The sequence below is a fragment of the Dendrobates tinctorius genome, unplaced genomic scaffold, assembly GCF_039654945.1.
Source record: "Dendrobates tinctorius isolate UK_male_01 unplaced genomic scaffold, ASM3965494v1 ptg000376l, whole genome shotgun sequence".
In the NCBI taxonomy this organism is placed as follows: Eukaryota; Metazoa; Chordata; class Amphibia; order Anura; family Dendrobatidae; genus Dendrobates; species Dendrobates tinctorius.
In genome coordinates this window covers 2275210-2296872 of record NW_027362042.1, presented here as the reverse complement: position 1 = coordinate 2296872, position 21663 = coordinate 2275210, and the positions used below count along the sequence as shown (strand labels likewise).

The 21663-nt window shown below is 44.5% G+C and overlaps 1 protein-coding gene across 2 annotated transcripts in view; it reads left to right on the top strand.

The window, feature by feature from the left end:
• LOC141075847 (toll-like receptor 1) overlaps nt 1-21301 on the top strand; it is a 70822-nt gene extending 49521 nt beyond the window's left edge. The window contains exons 1-2 of one of the 2 annotated variants that reach the window (XM_073562999.1): nt 5165-5288; nt 18723-21301. In XM_073562999.1, the coding sequence (XP_073419100.1) occupies nt 18766-21150 (2385 nt within the window). In that variant the 5' untranslated portion in view covers nt 5165-5288; nt 18723-18765 and the 3' untranslated portion in view covers nt 21151-21301. Of the gene's footprint in view, nt 1-5164; nt 5289-18722 lie in introns of those variants that run through there. The other variant, XM_073563000.1, reaches the window with a different exon arrangement.
• Nucleotides 21302-21663: the final 362 nt, after the last annotated feature.

The following is a 21663-nucleotide window of genomic DNA, read 5'->3' as shown; positions in this document are numbered from 1 at the left end:
TCCGAACTTAATCCCGACAATTACAGCTCCTTTAAACTCGAGCTCCTCGCGGTGGTGTGGGCCATGACGGAGCGGTTCGCAGAGTACATGGCAGGCTCTAAGTTGGTGGTACGAACTGACAACAACCCGCTGGCCCACCTCGATAATGCCAATCTGGGGGCCCTGGAGCAACGATGGGTGGCCCAAATGGCCAAGTTCAAATCCAAAATCATCTATAAACGGGGAGCGGAGAATGTGCGGGCGAAGCCGAGATGACGAGCTAGAAGGAGAAGAGATGCCGTTCGCTCTGGCCCCCGCCGGACTCACAGCTGCAACCCGAGAACAATCCCACATAGGACCCATTAGGGGCATGTTAGAACAATCCTGGGATAAATGGATCCAGCAGCAACAAGAAGATGGAGAGATTGGGCCTCTGCGTCAATGGGTGGCCACGGGTAAAATGCCTAGCGACACTCAGAGGCAGACTTTGACTCAGGACACTTTGCTAATGCTACGGCAATGGGAGAAATTGGTAATCAAAGGAGGACTATTGTACCGAAAAGCAGTGTCGGGGGCAACATCAGCGATAGCTTGGCAGGTAGTAATACCGGGAGCCCAACTCAGTGAACTTGCCCGCGAGGCCCATGAAAAGGGGGCTCATTTTGGGGCTCAAAAGACTTTTCATTGGTTGCAGCAAATGGCCTACCAGCCTCGCTTGCAGACCGCAGTGGAAGAAGTTTGCCGTGCGTGCCACTTGTGTGAGCTAACTAAACCATCCGCACAACGGGCCCCAGTACAGACAATAGTAACCGCAGCACCTCTCGAACTCTTGATGACAGACTATTTGACCATTGGCCTCACGTACCAGGGGTATGAACACTGTGGTGACCCAGAGATCAAACCGCGGAGTCGGCCACCTACCCGATTTGTAAAAACTTTATCCAAATATACAGCTGACCCAACGAATCCATTCAGACCAGGGTGCGTGCTTCCTGGGAAAAGTAATGGAAGAACTACACCGTCTATATGGTATCGATAAATCCCGAACCACTCTGTACCACCCTCAAGGGAATGGGGCCTGCGAACGATTTAATCGGGCATTGATCCAAATGTTACGCACCCTGGAAAGCGACTGAAAGGCCCACTGGCCCAAATACATCCCTGAACTGGTGTGGGTTTATAACAACCGGGTACATCGAGTCACCGGCTACACTCCAAACTCGCTGCTATTTGGCCGGGAAGACAAGGGAATCATGGAGGTGGAGTTAAATCCAGAGGATGAACAATCATGGACAACCATAGACGGGGGTCTCCTCGTGGGTCCGAAATCACCAGTATCGGCTGCAAACCCTGCACCGAGTCATCCACACAAAACTTCAGGACCTGGAACACCCAGGGGGGACCCAGGGGATCCATCGACCTCCAGGCCGGAGATCGGGTACTCGTACGAGATCAGCGCCCCCAAAGCAAGTTGGAACCCCGCTGGGAAGAAAGTCCCTATCGGGTGTTGCACTGAGTAAGCCCTGATGGACCAGTGTACGAAATACAATCTGAAAAAGACGGGGACCACCCTACCCGTACGTACACCGTAATATGTTATGAGTTGACCCTGTACTTCCACCGACCCCGCACGACCCGATGCCCCTCCTCAGGTCTCAGAACCTCCACCAGCAGTATGGGATGAGGACGACGAGGAAGACCCTCCAACGGTCCAGACGGACACTTCGAGAAATAATATTTCAGCGGACCTGGTCGACCCACCACCTTCCACCACCCCAGAGGACTCCACCACAGTCGAACCACGACGCTCCGATTGGTCAACAGCTGGCAAACTCCCCCCGAACGCTACGAACAGGATCAGTTCGTGTGGCAGAAAAAACTTTAATTTCAAGAAACCAGCCCAGGACTCTCCAAGCCTTCGCCCGAGGACTGGCGAGCATACAGGATGGAGGAGTGTAGGAGGAGGAGTCCCCGCTGTGTAGCCGGGCTGGATCCAAGGGGACTGTTGCCAAGGTTCCTAGGGGAACTGTTTCTGGGGGACCTAATAAGAGGACGGACCAGAGAGAGTTCTAGAAGGAATGGGGGTGGAGCAAGTATAAAAGGGGCTGAGGAAGCCAACAGGGGGCACTCGACCAAGCAGGAGAGAAGGAGCAGAAAGAGTAGAGGGTGCCAGAGAGCCAGAGCAAGAAGAGAGCCGCAACTGGAGGGACTGAAGAGAGACTCACCACAGACAGGGGAGAGACGGCACTGAGCCGTCCAGCAGAGAGACACCGACCACCCGACCGCGCTCCTCGCGGCCGCCACCGCCCGACTCCAGCCTGTGGCTGCAGCCTGTCCGCTGCTGCCCGCGGCCGCCCGCTGCCGCCCGTGACCACCACCGCCCGACTCCAGCCCGCGGCTGCGGCCTGCCCACAGCTGCCTCCGCTCCACTCCTGCCCGCGACCACCGCAGCTCCATTCCGGCCTGCAGCTGTGACCTGCCCGCCACAGCCTGACTCCGGCCCGCGGCAGCGGCCTGGCCGCTGCTGCTCGCCGCCCCCGTGGCTCGGCTCAGGCTCACTGCTGCGGCTTGTTCGCCACCACCCGCGGCCGCCGCTGCCCGTCCCCAACTTGTGGCTGCGGCCTACACCCCTTGGTCCCCGGGCAATGCCGTGCCGCCTCCGCCGGGAGGCACAACGCAGAGGAACTCTTCAGAGGCCTGCTGTGCCCCCGCTTCGCCTGGGTGTAGATACGGACGAAGTCTCCGCCAGATCCTCGTCGGCTGGGCGCAGCGGCTAAAACGCCGAAGCAGCACCGACCACCACTCTGTCTGACGTCCGAGAGGATAAGTGACACGTTGTAGTTAATACCCAGGCCCTATAGTAACCGGTCTTGATCGAGTAGTCTTGTTCGTGTTACAATTGTATTCTTGTTTTGATCTCTGCAATGATAACTGTTGTTAGCTTGTTGGTTACTCAAGATAGCCCCTAGATATACATATATAAAAAGGTTACATCTTAAGTTCATCCCGTCTCCCGTCTCGTCACTGCATCCCGCATACCTGCGATTACTACACCCACACATTGGTTTTATTTTCCTGACTTGATTTGGAGATCTGATGTGTTTTTGGAAACTGCAGCATGCCACGTCTATCAGCGTTTTTCAACAATAGGGGTAAGTGCAGAAACGCAGCAAAAAAAGCAGGTATCAGATTTTGCTGTGTTTTTGGTGCAAAAACCAAGTTGCATCATGATATTTTTGGTGGCACTAAACTTCATCTGCATGCACAAGAGACAACAAAAAGGTAGCAAAAACGCAACAAAATTTGCTTTTTTTTGTAGCAGGTTTTGCCTGCAGAAAAAAAAACCGCAGTAAAAAACGCACCATGTGAACATAGCCTAAGGGTGTGTGCACACGCTGTGGATTCACCTGCAGAATTTTCGGCACGGATTTGTGTAAATCCGCAGGTAAAACCGCAGGTCAAAAGACCTGCAGATTTTCTGCGTTTTAGCCTGCGGGTTTCCCCTGCGGTTTGACACCCGCCATAGAGCAGGTGCCAAACTGCAGCAGAATCCGCACAAAGAATTGACATGCTGCGGTTTTGAAACCGCAGTAAATCCGCTCGGAAAATTCCGCACAGTGTGCACTGCAGATTTCTATTTCCATTGATCATAATGGTACTGTACACCGCAGCAGAAACGGCTGCGGATCCGCAGGACCAAAACCGCTGTGGAATCCGCAGCGTGGGCACACACCCTAAGACTTTTCTATGTCCTTCTGTAGCAGTTGCATAAGCTTAACATGTCATCGAATTCTATCATTGAACTTAGTTTCTTACAAATTCTAAAAGTTTCCATTAGTATGCATATACACACAACTGTACACATCATCCCCTGACCTTACCCCCTCTGTACTACAGAACGCCACTGACTGTCTGTCTGCAGTCTCCAACATCATGTCTGCTCTCTATCTGAAACTCAACCTCTCCAAAACTGAACTTCTTCTGCTCCCGCCATCTACTAACCTCCCTAAATCTGACATTTCCCTCTCTGTGGGTGGCACCATAATAACACCCCGACAGCAGGCGCGCTGTCTGGGTGTTATGTTTGACTCCGATCTCTCCTTCACCTCCCATATACAATCTCTTGCCCGCTCGTGACGCTTACACCTAAAGAACATCTCTAGAATCCGCCCTTTTCTCACCATGGAAACAACAAAAACTCTCACTGTCGCCCTGATCCACTCCCGCCTGGACTACTGTAATGCTCTATTAATTGGCATCCCCCTCACTCGACTCTCCCCTCTCCAGTCTATCCTTAATGTAGCAGCCAGGGTTGTCCATCTGGCTAATCGTTACTCAGACGCGTCCGCTCTTCGCCAGTCGTTACACTGGCTGCCAATTCATTACAGGGTACAATTCAAAGTACTTGTTCTCACCCACAAAGCTCTCCACAGTGCGGCACCCCCTTACATCTCCTCCCTCATTTCTGTCTATCGGCCTAACCGACCGCTGCGCTCTGCAAATGACTTTCGACTAACCTCTGCCCTAATCCGTACCTCCCACTCCCGACTCCAAGACTTCTCCCGTGCTGCGCCAATCCTCTGGAATGCTCTACCCCAAGATATTAGGACCATCCACAATTTGCATAATTTTAGGCGCTCGCTCAAAACACATTTGTTCAGAGCGGCGTATCACATTCAGTAATCAAAGTCATTTTATGTTTGTGTGTGTGTAGCCCATTCACTATCTCCATCTAACCCCCACCCCCTGAAGATGGCTGGACCATAATTGTAAATACATCATTGTAAATACAAACCTGTGCTTTGTATCTCCCCCACCTCATTGTAGATTGTAAGCTCCCACGAGCAGGGTCGTCTTATTTCGCTTTAATTATTGTATTGTTAACATTGTTACTTATGACTGTTGTGTTTGAAACTGTTCAACTGTAAAGCGCTGCGGAATATGTTGGCGCTATATAAATAAAGATTATTATTATTATTACTATTCAGAATTGAGAGTCCTCAGTGGCTGATACCTTTTAATGGCTAACTGAAAAGATGGTAACACCATTAAAAGGTATCAACCACTGAGGACTCTCAATTCTGAATATTTTTCTATCTACTGGCTAACACGGTACAAAGATATACATCTTTCCTGTATCATTAGTATGCAGTGAGGCAATGATCTCGCTTTGTACAGTGCTTTGTACACAAGAGCCTGTGCTTCCTGTTCTGCCAGACCTCTGCCGAATCAGTCACGGCTCGCGTCTCTGCTGCACAACACAACGCCACCGGTCAGCCGTGCTGTGATCATGGCAGCGTCAGACCTCGGTGAGTACAGGGAGGCACCGGCCATCATTCACTGGCTGTTTTGCCCTGAATGTATTTCTTTGTATTTGTGTCTTTAATTAGCTTATTAGATGGGATGTGCTGTGAGCATAGTACTCGCTGGTGCCACACTTGATCTATACCATGGGGTTGCCTTACCCATTTACTTTCAGTTCTACCCATGGGATCGGACTGTTCTTGTTTTTCCAGCTCACTTTCAATATACAATAAGCAGTACAATACCTGATACTCAGTAACGTTCTGTTCCACTGACAAGATTTGCACAAAGTGGATTATGAAGACAAACATTAGCAGAAAGCTGCAGCTTAGAAGAGAATTTATCACTACGTTTTTGCCTAATCTGAAGGCAGAATAATGTAGAGACAGGGACCCTGATTCCAGCAATGTGCCATTTACTGGGCCGCTTGATGTTGTTTTCATAAAAACATTGTTTTATCAGCAGGAGATTATCACTAGTAAACCTGCTGACATATGGCTTTCCTTATTCTTGAGCTCTGTGTATCCCCCCCACTTTCACCAGTAATTGGCTGCTTTCTGCGTATGCACAGTGTACACAAATAGCTACTAATAAGTGGTGTGGGTTGGGTTATACAGCGCTCAGCATTCAGAGAACTGGTAGATCTTCGCAGATAAAACTGTGATTTTATCATTGCGACAATCAACTTAGCAAGTGACCCATCACTGGAATCAGGGTCTCTGCCCCTACATCAGGCTGATCTTAGACAGGGTAACAAAAACTTGGTGACAGATTCCCATTAAACTTGTATTCTATGAGTTTAGTGGAGATAATCTATGGCTTTGCAGCATGTGGCGTTAGTACCAAGAACAATACAGATGGTTTTCCACCAGGTTTATTCTGGAGTATCCTATATAATAATCATCTAATTCTGTCTATCTCTCTGTTTGTAACGGAAATCTCGCGACAGGCGCAGTCTGGCTGCGAATTGGCGTAGAATTCGAACGACGCACGCCACCGCTACCGTCGGGAGATCTGCGGCGCTAGCCGCTGATCTCCTGACAGTTGCCGCAGGTCATCTCCTGCCGCACAGAGGTCAGTGGTGACACAGCCGGGAGATGACCAGAGCAGCGCTCAATGTGCCGATGGTAGCCAGGGTCCAGAGGAGAGGAGACTCTCCTCCAGGCCCTGGGTACCATAAACCTGTAAAAAATAGAATTAAAATAAAAAAATAGTGATATACTCACCTTCCGACGGCCCCCGGACTCTTTCCCTCCTCTCACCACGCGCCTGGCATCTTCCGGTCCCAGTAATGCTTTGCACGAAAGACCGCTGATGATGTCGCAAAGCATTACTGGGACCGGAAGAGGCCGGGAGCTCGGAGAGGAGATCTGGGGCTGTTGGAAGGTGAGAATAACCTTTTTTTTTTTTCTTTTTTTTATTATTTTTTACATTCTATCTTGTACTATTGATGCTGCATAGGCAGAATCATTAGTAAAAAGTTGATCACAATTGTCAAACACTGACAAGTGTGACCAACCTGTCAATCACATTCCAAGCGATGCTTCAAATCGCTTGGAATGCGCTTGAATTCCGCACGCGAAAATCGCGTGAAAAACGCATGTTTTCCACGGGAGTTGCGGAAATGCTGCGGAAATTTCGGCAACGTGGGTACATACCCTCAGTGTGACACGCAGCAGCAACAAGACCCCCCGCTGAGAGATCGCGGATCATGGTGGATCGTCCTGGACCATCTTTTGAACGTTGGGTCTCCCGCTGGCCATATTCTAGAATACCACCACCATCTAGTAAGACTATATCAATCTAATCCGATTCTGTCCTGTATGTTCTTTTCCTTTGTATTGGATGACTTTTAACAGCAGATGGCTCTTAGGAGACATTTTCTTTCATAAATACATTTGGTGGGGACAATATTGAGATATATCTTTGGTTTATGTTACATTTGCCAGATTTAAAATTCTGCCCTCTGATGCCATCAGTTCCTCTTTTTATTTTAATCAGGAACAAGTTAGAGAAATGAAATATGGGGAAGTAATTACTGGAAATGAAAAGGCTTAGAATGATGGATGCGACCAAGTGGAAAAAATGATCTAATATATAGTTTATGAAGCATATGTGTTGGTTTCTAATTGTTTATACTGTGTAAAGGATACAGTCAGTTAATGCCCACATCAGGGTTGCCAACCCTCCGTATAATTATGAAAAGTCCGTAAAAATCCGGTGCTTTTCTCTGCCGTCTGTAGCGTCCAGCAGAAAAAAGCACCATCCGTGATTTTTAAAAATTTTGCCGATGTTTGTACTGCGCATGCGTGAAAAACACTGACATGCATAGTACAAATAGAAGAGTGACCACAGCGCACTGTGGACCCTGCAGAGAGCGGGAATCATGGACACACCCCGACTTCTCAGCGTTCAGGAACAGGCAGGATGACAGGCCTGATAAGTATGGCTGATCTCAGCCAATCCTGTCTCCTGCTTCTGACTGCTGATCGGAACAGCCTCCGAGCAGTCAGAACATCTGACAACTCTTCTTCCTTCTAAGCCGTTCTGATAATTGAACGGCCTGACTGATGTTTGTATGTATCACACAAATCCCCCCCTACACCCTGTAGTTTCCTCCACCCCCTGTACTGAAGGGTCTTTACTGGAAAACCACCACACTGGCCATTCAGAAGCAGTAGCTGCAGGGTGAATGCTGCCGGAGTGGCCAGTGCAGCCAGGAGACAGGAGTGGCTGACAGCTGGAGATCTGGCCAGTAGTGCTGATGGATGGACGGACTGAAGACCACTAGGATGGAGCTACTGAAGATGGAAGAATGCACCTGCCAGAGGGACATCATATGTAAGTAATAAAGTTTGTACAGACTTACTATCATCTATGTGTAATAGTATACTTTTTTGCACCTGTTCGTAAAAGTGAATACCGTATTTTCCGGCATATAAGATGACTTTGAAAATCTGCTTAAAAGTCGGGGGTCGTCTTATACGCCGGGTGCATATGGCGGGGGAGTGGTCCTGATGAAGAAGGGAGGGTGTAGGTGGTGTTTTCATCCCCTTTTACCTCATTGGTGGCAGCGGTGCGGCGGCTCCTCCTTCAGCAGTGTGGCGGCTCTGTGCTGGGGGTCGTCGTAGTCGGCTCCTGTTTGTCCAGCGTGGGGGCGCTGTGCTGGGGGGCGGCTGCGGCGGCTCTCTGTCCAGCGTCGGGGCTCCTCCAGCATTTCCCCATAGCCCAGAGGCCCAGGCAGCTCCATTGCTGCGATGGGGTGGCCTCCGGGAAAATGGCCGCCGGAACCCGCGCGAGCTCAGATTCAGATCTCGTCCGGCTATGGGGAAATGCCGGAGCCCCAACGCTGGACAGAGAGCCGCCGCAGCCGCCACCCAGCACAGCGCCCTCACGCTGGACAGAGAGGAGCCGCCGACACCCAGCACAGAGCCGCCACACTGCAGATGGAGGAGCCGCCGATCCCCACAGCACAGAGACCCGCAGCACCGCTACCAGCAATGAGGTAAAAGGGGGATGATAACTCCACTTACACCCTCCCTTCTTCATCGGGACCACTCCCCCGCCATATGAAGATTGCTCCGCACCCGGCATATAAGATGACACAATCGTAAAATCGAAGATTTACTATTTTAACTGGAAAAGTTGGGGGGTCGTCTTATACGCCTGGTCGTCTTATACGCCGGAAAATACGGTATATATAATATACACACACGCACATACAGATAGCCACAGTATACACCGATACATATAAACACTTTTGGCTATCTGTGTATGTATGTGTGTACACATACACTGATAACCACAGTACTCTTTAAATATACATCACAAAAAAAAACAAAGAAAAAATTGGACATCATTTCACACAAAACCCCAAAAATTGTTGTCACCTTTCTAAAAATTGTGGGTAAACCACTTTATTCCAAGCATGGGATGCTCATTCAAACTCCCCTGTGGCAAGTAACCAGTGTGGGCAATATGAAAATCATACCCTAAACAAGATAAATAGGGGAGAAGTTGACTCAATCTGTCTGTGTCTGTGTGTGCAACACTAAACATTGAGAACAGAAAGAAGAAAAGAGAACTGTCTGAGGACTTAAGAACCAAAATTGTTGAACAATATCAACAATCACAAGGTTACAAGTCACTCTCCAGAGATTTTGATGTCCCTTTTCCCATACTGCGTAACATAGTCAAGAAATTTACAACCCATGGCACTGTAGCTACAGTTGTGCTCAAAAGTTTACATACCCGGGCAGAATTTTTGCCTTCATGGCCTTTTTTCAGAGAATATGTATGATGGGCGGCAAGATGACACAGTGGTCAGCATTGCAGCACTGGGGTCCTTGGTGCAAATCCCACCAAGGACAACGTCTGCAAGGAGTTTGTATATTCTCAATGTGTATGCGTGGGTTTCTCCGGGTTCTCCGGTTTCCTCCCACATTCCAAAGACATACTGATAGGGAATTTAGATTGTGAGCCCCATTGGGGACAGTGCCAATATTGTCTGTAAGGCACTGTGCAATTCATGGTGCTATATACATTAGTAAAATAAATAACACCAAAACTTTTTCTCCACTCATGGTTAGTGGTTGGGTGAAGCCATTTATTGTCAAACTACTGTGTTTTCTCTTTTTAAATCATAATGACAACCCAAAACATCCAAATGGCCCTGATCAAAAGTTTACATACCCTGGTGATTTTGGCCTGATAACTTGCACAGAAGTTGACACAAATGGGTTTGAATGGCTACTAAAGGTAACTTCCTCCCCTGTGACTTGTTTGCTTGTAATCAGTGTGTGTGTGTGCATAAAAGCTGAGAGAGTATCTGGGATCCAGACAGACTCTTGCATCTTTCATCCTGCTATTGACGTTTTTGGATTGTGAGTCATGGAGAAAGCAAAAGAATTATCAACGGATCTATGGGAAAAGGTAGTTGAACTGTATAAAACAGGAAAGGGATACAAAAAGATGTTCAAAGAATTGTTAATGCCAGTCAGCAGCGTTCAAATTGTGATTAACAAATGGAAAATCAGGGGCTCTGTAAAAACAAATCCACGGTCAGGTAGACCAACAAAAATTGTTTGGGAGAAAAACTCATAAATAACATCAGCTGAAATACTAGACTCTCTGAAAACTAGTGGGGTGGCTGTTTCAAGATGCACAATAAGGAGGCGTTTGAAGAAAAATGGGCTGCATGGTCGAGTCACCAGAAGAAAGCCATTACTGCGCAAATGCCACAAAGTATCTCACCTACAATATGCAAAACGGCACAGAGACAAGCCTCAAACCTTCTGGAGCAAGGTAATTTGGAGTGATGAGACCAAAATTGAACTTTTTGGCCACAACCATAAAGGTTACATTTGGAGAGAGGTCAGCAAGGCCTATGATGAAGGGAACACCATACCTACTGTAAAGCACAAAGGTGAATCGCCGATGTTTTGGGGATGTGTGAGCTACAAAGGCACAGGAAACTTGACCAAAGTTGAAGGAAAGATGAATGCAGCATGTTATCATCAAATACTGGAGGCAAATTTGCAATCATCAGCCCAAAAGCTGCGCATGGGACGTACTTGGACGTTCCAACATGACAACGATCGAAAACACAAGACCAAATCGACCTATCATTGGCTACAGCAGAACAAAGTAAAGGTTCTGGAGTGGCCATCTCAGTCTCCTAACCTCAATATCATTGAGCCACTCTTGGGAGATCTCAAGCGCGCAGTTCATGCTAGACAGCACAGGAATTTATAGGAACTGGAGGCTCTTTTTGCCAAGAAGAGTGGGAAGCTGTACATTCTGAGAAAATAAAGAACCTCATCCACAACTACCACAAAAGACTTCAAGCTGTCATTGATGTTAAAGGGGGCAATACATGGTAATAAGAAATGGGGTATGTGAACTTTTGTTCAGGGTTATTTGGATGTTTTGGGTTGTCATTATGATTTAAAAAGAGAAAACATAGTAGTTTGATAATAAATGGCTTAACCCAACAACTAACCATGAGTGGAGAAAAAGTTTTGATGTTATCATTCATATTCTCTGAAAAAAGGCCAAGTAAGCAAAAATTCTGCCTGGGTATGTAAACTTTTGAGCACAACTGTAATCTTCCTGGATCTTGATGGCAGAGAAAAATTGATGAAAGGTTGCAACCAGCATATTCCAGATGGTGGATAAGCAGCCCCAATCAAGTTCCAAAGAAATTCAAGCTGTCCTGCAGAAACTATCTTGTGGACAAATGACAAAGATAGAGCTTTTTAATAAAGCACATCATTCTACTGTTTACTGAAAATGGAAAGAGGCCTACAAAGAATAGAACGCAGTACGTACAGTTAAATATGGAGTAGGTTCAAAGATGTTTTGAGGTTGTTTTGCTGCCTCTGGCACTGGGTGCCTTGACTGTGTGCAAGGCATCATAGAATCATAGAATGTTAGAGTAGGAAGGGACCTCAAGGGTCATCGTGTCCAATCCCCTGCTCAATGCAGCGCAGAATTCACTAAACTGTCTGAGATGTCTGTCCAGTTTCTGTTTGAAAGCTTCCATTGAAGGAGAACTCGCCACCTCTAGTGGCAGCCTGTTCCACTCATTGTCACCCCCACTGTCAGAATGTTTTTCTAATATCTAATCTTTGTCTTCTCCCTTTGTTTCACTCCATTGCTTCGTGTTTCCCTGTGCAAATGAGAATAATGATGATGCCTCTACATTGTGACATCCCTTCTGATATTTGTAGACTGCTATTAAGTCTCCTTTTAGCCTTCTTTTTTTGCAAGCTAAACATTCCCAGATCCTTTAACAGTTCTTCTTACCACATACTTTGCAGTCCGCTTACCATCCTGGTAGCTGTACTCTGAACTTGCTCCAGTTTTTCAATGTCTTTTTTAAAATGTGCTGCCCATAACTGAACACAGTATTCCAGGTGATTCCTGACCAAGGAAGAGTAGAGTGGGATAATTACTTTATGTGATCTAGACTCTATGCTTCTTTTAATACATCCCAGAACTGTGTTTGCCTTTTTTGCTGATGTGTCACACTGCTGACTTATGTGTAGTCTGTGATCTATTAGTATACCCAACTCTTTTTTCACACATACTGTTGGTTAGTTCAATTCCTTGTATTCTATAGATGTAATTTTTGTTTTTCTTGCCCAGATGTAGAATCTTGTATTCCTCTGTTAAATACCATTCTATTAGTCACTGCCCTTTGTTCAAGCTTATCTAGATACTTATAATAATTTTCTTTATTTTTATATAGCGCTAACATATTCCGCAGCGCTTTACAGTTTGCACACATATTCATCACTGTCCCCGATGGGGCTCACAATCTAAATTCCATGTCAGTATGTCTTTGGAGTGTGGAAGGAAACCGGAATACCCGGAGGAAACCCACGCAAACACGGGGAGAACATACAAACTCCTTGCAGATGTCCTTGGTGGGATTCGAAGCCACCATGCTTCTGAATCCTTTCTCTGTCTTCTCTAGTGTTAGCTATCCCTCCTAGATTTGCATCATCTGCAAATTTGATTAGTTTACCTTCAGTTCCCTTATCTCGATCATTTATATGAATATTGAACAATACTGGGGCCAGGACAGAGCCTTGTGGTACCCCACTTGAAACACTTTTCCAATTGGATGTACAACCATTTATTACCACTTTTTGAGTACGATCACTGAGCCAGTCATGAATCCATCTAACCGTAGCTTTGTCAATCCCATACTTGGTCATTTTTTCAATAAGGATAGTATGAGATACTTTATCAAATGCTTTGATGATGTTGAGATATACTATTCTACTGCATTTCCCTGATCCACCTAGTAAGTGATTACATAATAGAAGGAAATTAGATTAGTCTGGCATGACTTGTTTGCTACAAACCCATGCTGGCTCATGTTAATTACTTTATTCTTATCCAAGATCTTACATACATGCTGTTTATTAATTTGTTCAAATATCTTTCCTAGTATAGAAGTAAAGGCCCCTTTACATTTAGCGACGCACCAGCGATCCCGACAACGATACGACCCGGTCAGGATCGCTGGTGCATCGCTAAATGGTCGCTAGTGAGCTGCCACACAGGCAGATCTCACAGAGATACAGCAGTCATTACTTACCTTTCAGATGCGGCGATCCTGACCTCCCGTCCGCGTCCACGCGTCACTCGTCGGCGCCAGCAGGAAGCCCAGCAGGAAGCGCCCGACGAGAAATGGAGCTGCGCGATCAACGACAGACAGCGGGGGAGCCAGTCGGAGGTAAGTATCACACATAGTGATATCGCTACTGATATCGCTGCTGCGTCACCAAATCGGTGATGCTTTAGCGATATTGCTAGCGATGTCTCTATGTGTAAAACCCCCTTAAGGCTCACTGGCCTGTAATTTCCTGGCTCCGTCTTATCTTTTTTGAAGATAGGGAAAACATTTGCCCTTCTCCAAATTTTTGGGACTTCTCCTGTTTTCCAGGATTTTTCAAGGATTCTGACTAGTGGTTCTGCAATTTCCTATACTAGCTCTTTCAGTACCCTAATGTAGTTCATCTGGCCCAGGAGATTTAAATTAGCTAAGTGTTGCCTCACCATCTCTCTGTTTATGGATAGTGTGGATTCTTTTGTTCCTTCAGTGGCACTGTGAAGATCAGTTGATTTTACACTTGCTTTCTTAGAGAACACAGATGCAAACTAGGAATTTAAAAGTTTGGCCTTCTCAACATCATTTTTGACCGCTTTTCCCTTTTCATCCTGTAAAAATCTTATTGCATCTTTGACTTTTCTTTTCCTTTTGACCTACCCCCATAAGCCTTTTTTACTGCTTTTGGTATCCCTTGCAAGCCTTACTTCATTATTGGCTTTAGCTTTTCTAACGATTGCCCTGCATTCCCTGCAAAGAGCATTATATTCTTCTTTAGCTATGCCTCCCTCTTTCCATTTGATATACATTTCTTTTTTCCTTTTTAACAAGTCATTAAGTTCTATGTTCATCCATCCTGGTCTTTTTAAATGCGTCCAATTCTTCCTTCTTTTCGGGATTTTTACCGATTTTGCGGTGAGAATTTAATTTAGCAAAATCTTCCATTCTTCTTGGACATTTCTGACCTTTAGAGCATCCAGCCATTGGACCTTTCCTACCCTCTTTCTAAGTTCATTAGAATCTGCCTTTCTGAAGTCCAACTTTAAAGTCTGAGTCATCGCAGGTCATCCTCTTGTAATCCAAAATTCGAGGATATCATGATTGCTGCCTCCTAAATTTCCAGCCACCTTTACTTCCTCAACCATTTCCTCCTTGTTGTTAAGAATTAAGTCCAAGTTTGCAGATCCTCTTGTTCTCTCTTCTACCTTTTTAAAGATAACGCTTTTAGCATGAGTAGATAAGAATTTTCGGAACACAGTACTTTTGCCTAAGAGAAATTCCCAACAAATATCTGGGTAAATAAAATCTCCCATGATCACTATGTCATACTTTTTTTTAGAACAGAGACATCAGATGGCATCAAGAAATCTGAAGACTGCCAAATGATTTTGGGTTGCAATGCAGTGTCCAATGTCAAAAAGCTGGGTTTGCATCCTAGTTCATGGGTCTTCCAGAAGGACTATGTCCCCAAACATACTTCAAAAAGCACCCAGAAATGGATGGAAACAATGCACTGGAGAGTTTTGAAGTGGCAGCAATGAACCAAGATCTAAATCCAATTGAACACCTGTGGAGAGATCTTAAAATTGCTGTTGGGAGAAGGTACCCTTCAAATATGAGAGACCTGGAGCAGTTTGCAAAAGAAGAGTGCTCCAAAATTCCAGTTGAGAGGTGCAAGAAGCTTGTTGGTGGTTTCTGGAAGGAAGACTTCATTTTCTGAAACAATTAAAATTTCATATCTTTGTGTTAGTATATTTGTTTTGTTCTCTTTTCATGCTGTCCAACTGCCAGGCTACAATGCACTTGCAGCGATGCCATGACTAGCTGCTGTGATGTGTTGAAAGAGGTCGCCGAGGCGCACTCTGCCTGAGGGAAGGGGAGCAAGTATAGGTTTGTAGCAGTAATGGGCTGAAGATGGGAGACGTGATGGAATGCTTCAGATTGTTCTGCATGTCGGGTGCCTAGTACGACGGGATGCATTGGCTGTACCACTGAGCAGGTCATTAAAGGAGACTCCAGAAACCCCAGTGTTCAAGCCCACAGCAGCTGTCAGATCATGCTGAAAATTGTAGTTTCACAACAGCTGGAAGTTCACATAGTGAGTAAGCAGAAGTGAGAAAAACTGCATGTCTGGCTTTACAATTATTGAAATTTAATATAGTGAGTGAATTCTAGTCTGCATCTCTGCAGGATAGTAATACACTTGTCAGGATACAACTTTGAGTTTTACTTACATCCAAGTGTTTGTATTTAGGGAAGCTTTTGTTATTTTATCTATATATTTATGAATTGAGAAAAAGAATAAAAGGTTTAATATTATTTCATTCTCATCTACACCCTCTGCTCGCTGACCTGCAGTAAGTAGGAAAGGGGCAGGTAGAATGTACAAGCCCCCCTTTAGAGCAAATAACATGGGGGCTTCATGGGATAGCGGCACCAGCTCCCCCATGTTTTCTATTGGCTAATTGGATTAGAGTTCAGTTTTGGTATTGTATGTTCCCTTAGTTCTCTCAATGTTTAAGGTTTATTCATACCTTTCCCCTCTTTGATTTGTTATGTCAATGGTACTTGATGGTACTTGCCTTTTGGTGGATTGGTTCTTCTAGTCCTCAGGTGACAGGCAGAAATGAGCAACAGGAGTCTGAATGGTTAACAGATTTCGGCACCAAGGAGAAGAACTTCTTAAACACTGCATTCCTGTCAGAAGAATTACAGCAGTCGGGATCTTAATTACAGCTGCCCGCCCGCCCGCCCTCCCTATTAACGTCGTGGTATTTATTGGATGGTGCTCGCCCAGCTTTCTGGGTGGAGACTGGATGGTTTTATTGTCTATGGAGTAATGAATTTTATTGTTATTTATTGGTTTATAATATTTAATATTTGGGTAACCATTATTTATTGGTTGAATATATTTAATTTTGAGTAACCATTAATAAATACCGCGGCCTTTTATCTTCACACCATGTGTTTAGTGTCATTTATTTGGTAAGTGGGGAAGGTGGTTAGAGGCGGGGGAGTTTTGGTGCCTGCTATCCCATGGTCAGTACTGGTATAAAAGCTGCACATTGCAAACCTAGTCCAGATATTTATAGAGGACCTGTCAAGTGGCATATACAGAGTGGTCCAAAAGTAGGTGGACAGTATGTGTAATAGGGTAATGAAACATTTCCTAATAAATGGATTGGCCAAAGAGGCCCACTTGATTGGCCGGCACGTTCACCAGACTTGACGCCAATGGATTTTTTTCTTTTGGGGTGTACTCAAGGACAAAGTTTATAGTCGAAAACCAAAAAGTCAGTGATTTGAAAAATTACATAAGAGATGCATTTCAAGAAATTAATACCCAAAGAGACTTGTGCAAAAATGTTTGTCGAAGCCTAAAAGGCAGACTTCAAAGCTGTGCAAATTGTGATGGAAAACAGTTTGAGCACCTGCGCTGATAAAATTTAAGGACTTTTGTATTATTGTTCAGAATAAAATTTAATTGCCAATGTTATGCTTGTGTTAGTAAATATAATTTTATATATGAATCAAAGTAAATGTTATTATTTGCTGTCCACCTACTTTTGGACCACCCCGTATATGTTATTTTTTCCTGGTGTAAATATTGCTCTTTTCCTGAATGTGTATAGTTTATTTTTTAACCTCTTTAACCTGAGAAATGTCCCTCTCTTCTTTGTATATAAGTCTATTATTTTTAGATAACTGGGTATGGTTCTCAAGATGTCTGTCTTAGTAAGGAGCTGAGCACTACACCCACTTGGCTAAGAAGACTAGATTTTCATACAGGGAAGAGGGCCCAATATCTCAGGAACAGAGAGGTTTAGGAACACTAATAAATAATGCCAGGGTCCAGGAAACCAAGACATTTACAAACTGTAATTTTTTTTCTTTAATAATTTTGTCCCCTATGGAAAGTTCTAAAACTTTTGCAAATCAATTTTAATTATTTTTATTCCAGTAAAAAAATGCAAGTAAGTGTCTTCCAAACGGCTACTTTTCCCCAGATATTTGCTTGCCTAAAGCTGTATCGATGAAAGAACATACTCAATTGGTGTACAGATGATGGCAGTGAAATACTCAACACTTGTGTCTCACTAAAGTCCCCGTTACACACTGCGATATCGCTAGCAATATCGCTGTAAAGTCACCGATTTTGTGACGTTGCAGCGATATTGTTAGCGATATCGCTGCATGTGATACTTACCTCCGACCGGCTCCCCCGCTGATTATCGCTGGTCGCGCGAGAACGTCCTGGATCATTTCTCGTCGGTCACTTCCTGCTGGGCTTCCTGTGGCGCTGACGAGCGACGCGTGGAGCCGGGCGGGAGGACGCAGGATCGCCGCGTCTGACAGGTAAGTAGCGATCCCCGTCCCCAGCGATGTCGCTGGTGAGATCTGCCTGTGTGGCAGCTCACTAGCGACCACCTAGCGATGCACCAGCGATCCTGACTGCGTCATATCGCTGGTCGGGATCGCTGGTGCATCGCTAGGTGTAACGGTACCCTTACTCCGGGGATAACTAACTCTGCAGGGGATTGTTCTAATATGTACAACACTCAAAGGAGGACACAGGTACTGACTCTCACTGCCATCATTTGCACTCCAAATTAGTACATGCTGATATCGGTGAAGTTGTAGGCAGCCAAATTAACTGGGGGAAAAGAGAGGTTTGGAAGCCACTCGCATGCAGTTTTCTTTAAGCACCACTCCAACTTTTCTTTCTTATTGCAGCTCTGAAGCTGTGCTTCTAATCTAATATCCCTGACCCTAATCTATACCGTTGTCTTCACCTTCTATCAGCGCTGCTTCAATCGGTCTTCTGCAGGTTGTGACCTGCGGGATCGCTCCGATGTTTGCTGGGCAAGGCAGAGGTTACTTTTCAATGTAAGTCTATGCTTTGGCTCTTGTATACTTACATTGAGAGGTTTTGACCATTACATCTGACTTCCTATGAATGAGGAATTGCGGTCACAAGATCGTGGATCGGGGCTCGGAGATACAAAATGAAGATGGCGACGGTTAAGTAGAAGACTACTGTCAGGGATATTAGATTAGTAGCACCACTTCAGCACTGAAAAAAACAAACACTGGAGTGGTGCTTTAAAGGTATAAAGCTAAATCCCCTAATAAAGTGATTTACAAAGTTTCCTAAAGTAAATACTGGACAAAATTGTTAATAAAGAAACTGAAAATGTTGTTACACTTTAAAGCACAATCAAAGCTTTTTAGCTTTCTGAGAAAACCTAAAAGATGTATTGTTGCTACTTCTTTGTTCTTTCTGCCTTCTAACTAGTTATATTTCTATAATTTACAGTGTAAAAACAAACTCAAGGTAGAAAAGAAAACCCTGCAGCGCTATGGCTATGACCTTCTTTCTCACCCTGGCTACTGTCTTCATGCCTGCCTTATGTGATAATTACCCAGTGATTCAGAATAATGACGTTGTTTATAACTACTCCTACAAGTCACTGACCAGTGTGCCAACCAATGTGCCCGCAAATACTACTGTACTGGATCTATCGCACAATTACATCCAAAAACTGGAAACAAGAGACTTCAGCTACTTGTCGGATCTCAGAGTCCTCATCGTATCTTACAACCACATCACTGAGATGGACTCCAATGTTTTTGACTCAAACCTTTGTCTGGAATACTTGGATTTATCCAACAACCATCTTGAAAACATATCCAACACCTTTCCAGTTCTTCTTCGTCATCTGGACATTTCATCCAACAATTTTCCCACGTTGTCTGTTTGTAGAGGCCTCACAAATCTCCTGCATCTGGAATATTTAGGTCTTGGAGCAGCTAGTATTCTTAAATCTGATTTAGAATCAGTTTCTCACTTACGTTTGCGGCAGGTATTCATTGACTTGAATGGTTTATATAAATATGAAAATTCTAGCCTCTTGGTTTTGAATACAAACCTCTTACATCTTTCTTCACTTTTTGATCAAAAAGACCTTTTGAATCTACTTTTTGATGCAGTCAACGCATCAAAGTTTTTGGAACTAGACAATTTTGGTAAATGGGAAGCAGTAAAAGTTCCAGATGAATATATTTCAGAAATAATCAATAATTCACGGGTTTCTCATTTAACCATGAGGAACCTTGGCATACCATGGAATAAGATGGTCATGATTCTTCAGAAAATGTGGCACTCCTCTGTGGAGAGCTTACACTTGCATAATCTCACAATTCAGGGACTTATTTATCACATTGAATTTGACTATTTTAACACTTCCATGAAAGAACTTTTATTTGAACATGTTGCAATTCAATTTTTTCTCTTCGATCAGAGCAATTTATACCATCTTTTTTCAGAAATGAACATTAAGAATCTCACAATCAAACATTCCAATTTGCTTTTCATGACATGTCCATCGAAGCCTAGCACCTTTGAATACATTGACTTTTCCAATAACGCAGTCACGGATGATATCTTTCAGAACTGCTTGACGTTGACAAAGCTAAAAACGTTAAAACTGGCAGGAAATAAGTTACAAAAGTTGTCTAAAGTAAGCCTCATGACGGAGAGGATGTCATCCTTGAAATATCTAGACGTTCAGAACAATCCTCTGGATTACAGTGAAGAAGACTGTTACTGGTCACCAAGCGTAAGAAGGTTAAATATGGCGTCTTGTTCATTGCCCAACTCTGTATTTCGGTGCTTACCAAAAAATGTCACAATGGTTAATTTGTGCAAGAATGATATATCAAATGTCCCATTGAAGAACACTTATTTGATAAACTTAGAACACCTTGATCTTGGATATAATCGACTCTCTGATCTGCCAGATTGCACGTTATTCCCCCGTCTTATGACAATAAATGTTGAGTACAACCAGTTCCCATATCCTTCTCCTGAGTCTCTCCAAAACTGCTCAGGACTGAAACAAATTAACATCGGTAACAACCCGTTCCATTGTTTCTGCGAGATAAAAAAATTCCTAAATGAGAGAAGAAAGTCCCCAGGGAAATTTATTGATTGGCCGGATGCCTATGTGTGTGAAAGACCTGATGATGTAAGAGGCATGAGGTTAAGTGATTTCTACCTGCCTGACATGTACTGTAATGTCTTCATAATGGTCCCAGTCATTGTTGTTCCTATTATCATTGGCCTTTTTCTAATTTTTGGCCTGTGTAAGTATTTTGATGTACCTTGGTTTTTCAAGATGATCTGTCAATTATTAAGAACAAAGCAAAGGACTAGGAGATCCAAGAAAGGCTATCAGGAGCTCAAGAAGGATTTTTCATTCCATGCTTTCATCTCCTATAGTGAAAATGATGCCTCTTGGGTGAAGAACGTTTTGTTGCCCAGTGTTCAGAGCATGAATGATATACGTATCTGTCAGCATGAGAGAAATTTTACTCCGGGAAAAAGCATAGTGGAAAACATAATAACCTGTATTGATAATAGCTATAAGTCGGTCTTTGTGTTGTCCCCACATTTTGTTCAGAGCGAATGGTGTCATTACGAACTGTATTTTGCTCAACACAAGCTATATTCTGAAAACACAGACAATCTAATCCTTATCCTACTGGAACCGATCCCACAATACCTTATTCCTTCACGATATTTCAAATTAAAGGCTCTCATGAAACAAAGAACCTATCTGGAATGGCCACAAGAGAAAAGTAAGCATGCTCTATTCTGGGCCAACTTAAGGGCAGCTATCAGCATCAATTTGTCCGATTTTGAACAGGAAAGCTCTGTTTCTGTCCCAAGTGTAAGTGCATAAAGGGCTGGATTCATTTAAATGGAGAAGGGTGGCACTATTTCTATTCAGAAAGTGTTTGGCATGTTGATTTGTGCACTTCGGACTTGGAACACAAAGTAGTGAAGTGAATCTTGTAGACTACAATAAAAGCGTGTGATAAATGCCATATAAAGATTCAAGCCATTTATTTAATAACTAGATGGAGGTGGTAATGTCACGATGGGGGCAGGCTATGCAGAGTTGAGAATCTCTCCCCCATGTGCTCACCCACCTATCCACTCTCTCTTTCCCCATGTGCTGACTTTTCCCTTCTGTGCTCTCTTCTTTGACCTGTCTACCCCATGTGCTATCCCCCTTGTCTGCTGTCTCTCACCTTCCTGTGCAGTGTTCTCCCCCTCATGTGCTGTCCCGTTTGAGCTGTCTCCCCCCTGTGCTCTGTCTCTCTCACCCCTCAGTCTGACCGTGTATAGAACATACCACAGCTCCTGGGCAGGGGAGTAAGCAAAAGACACTACTGACATTACGGCTGGAGAT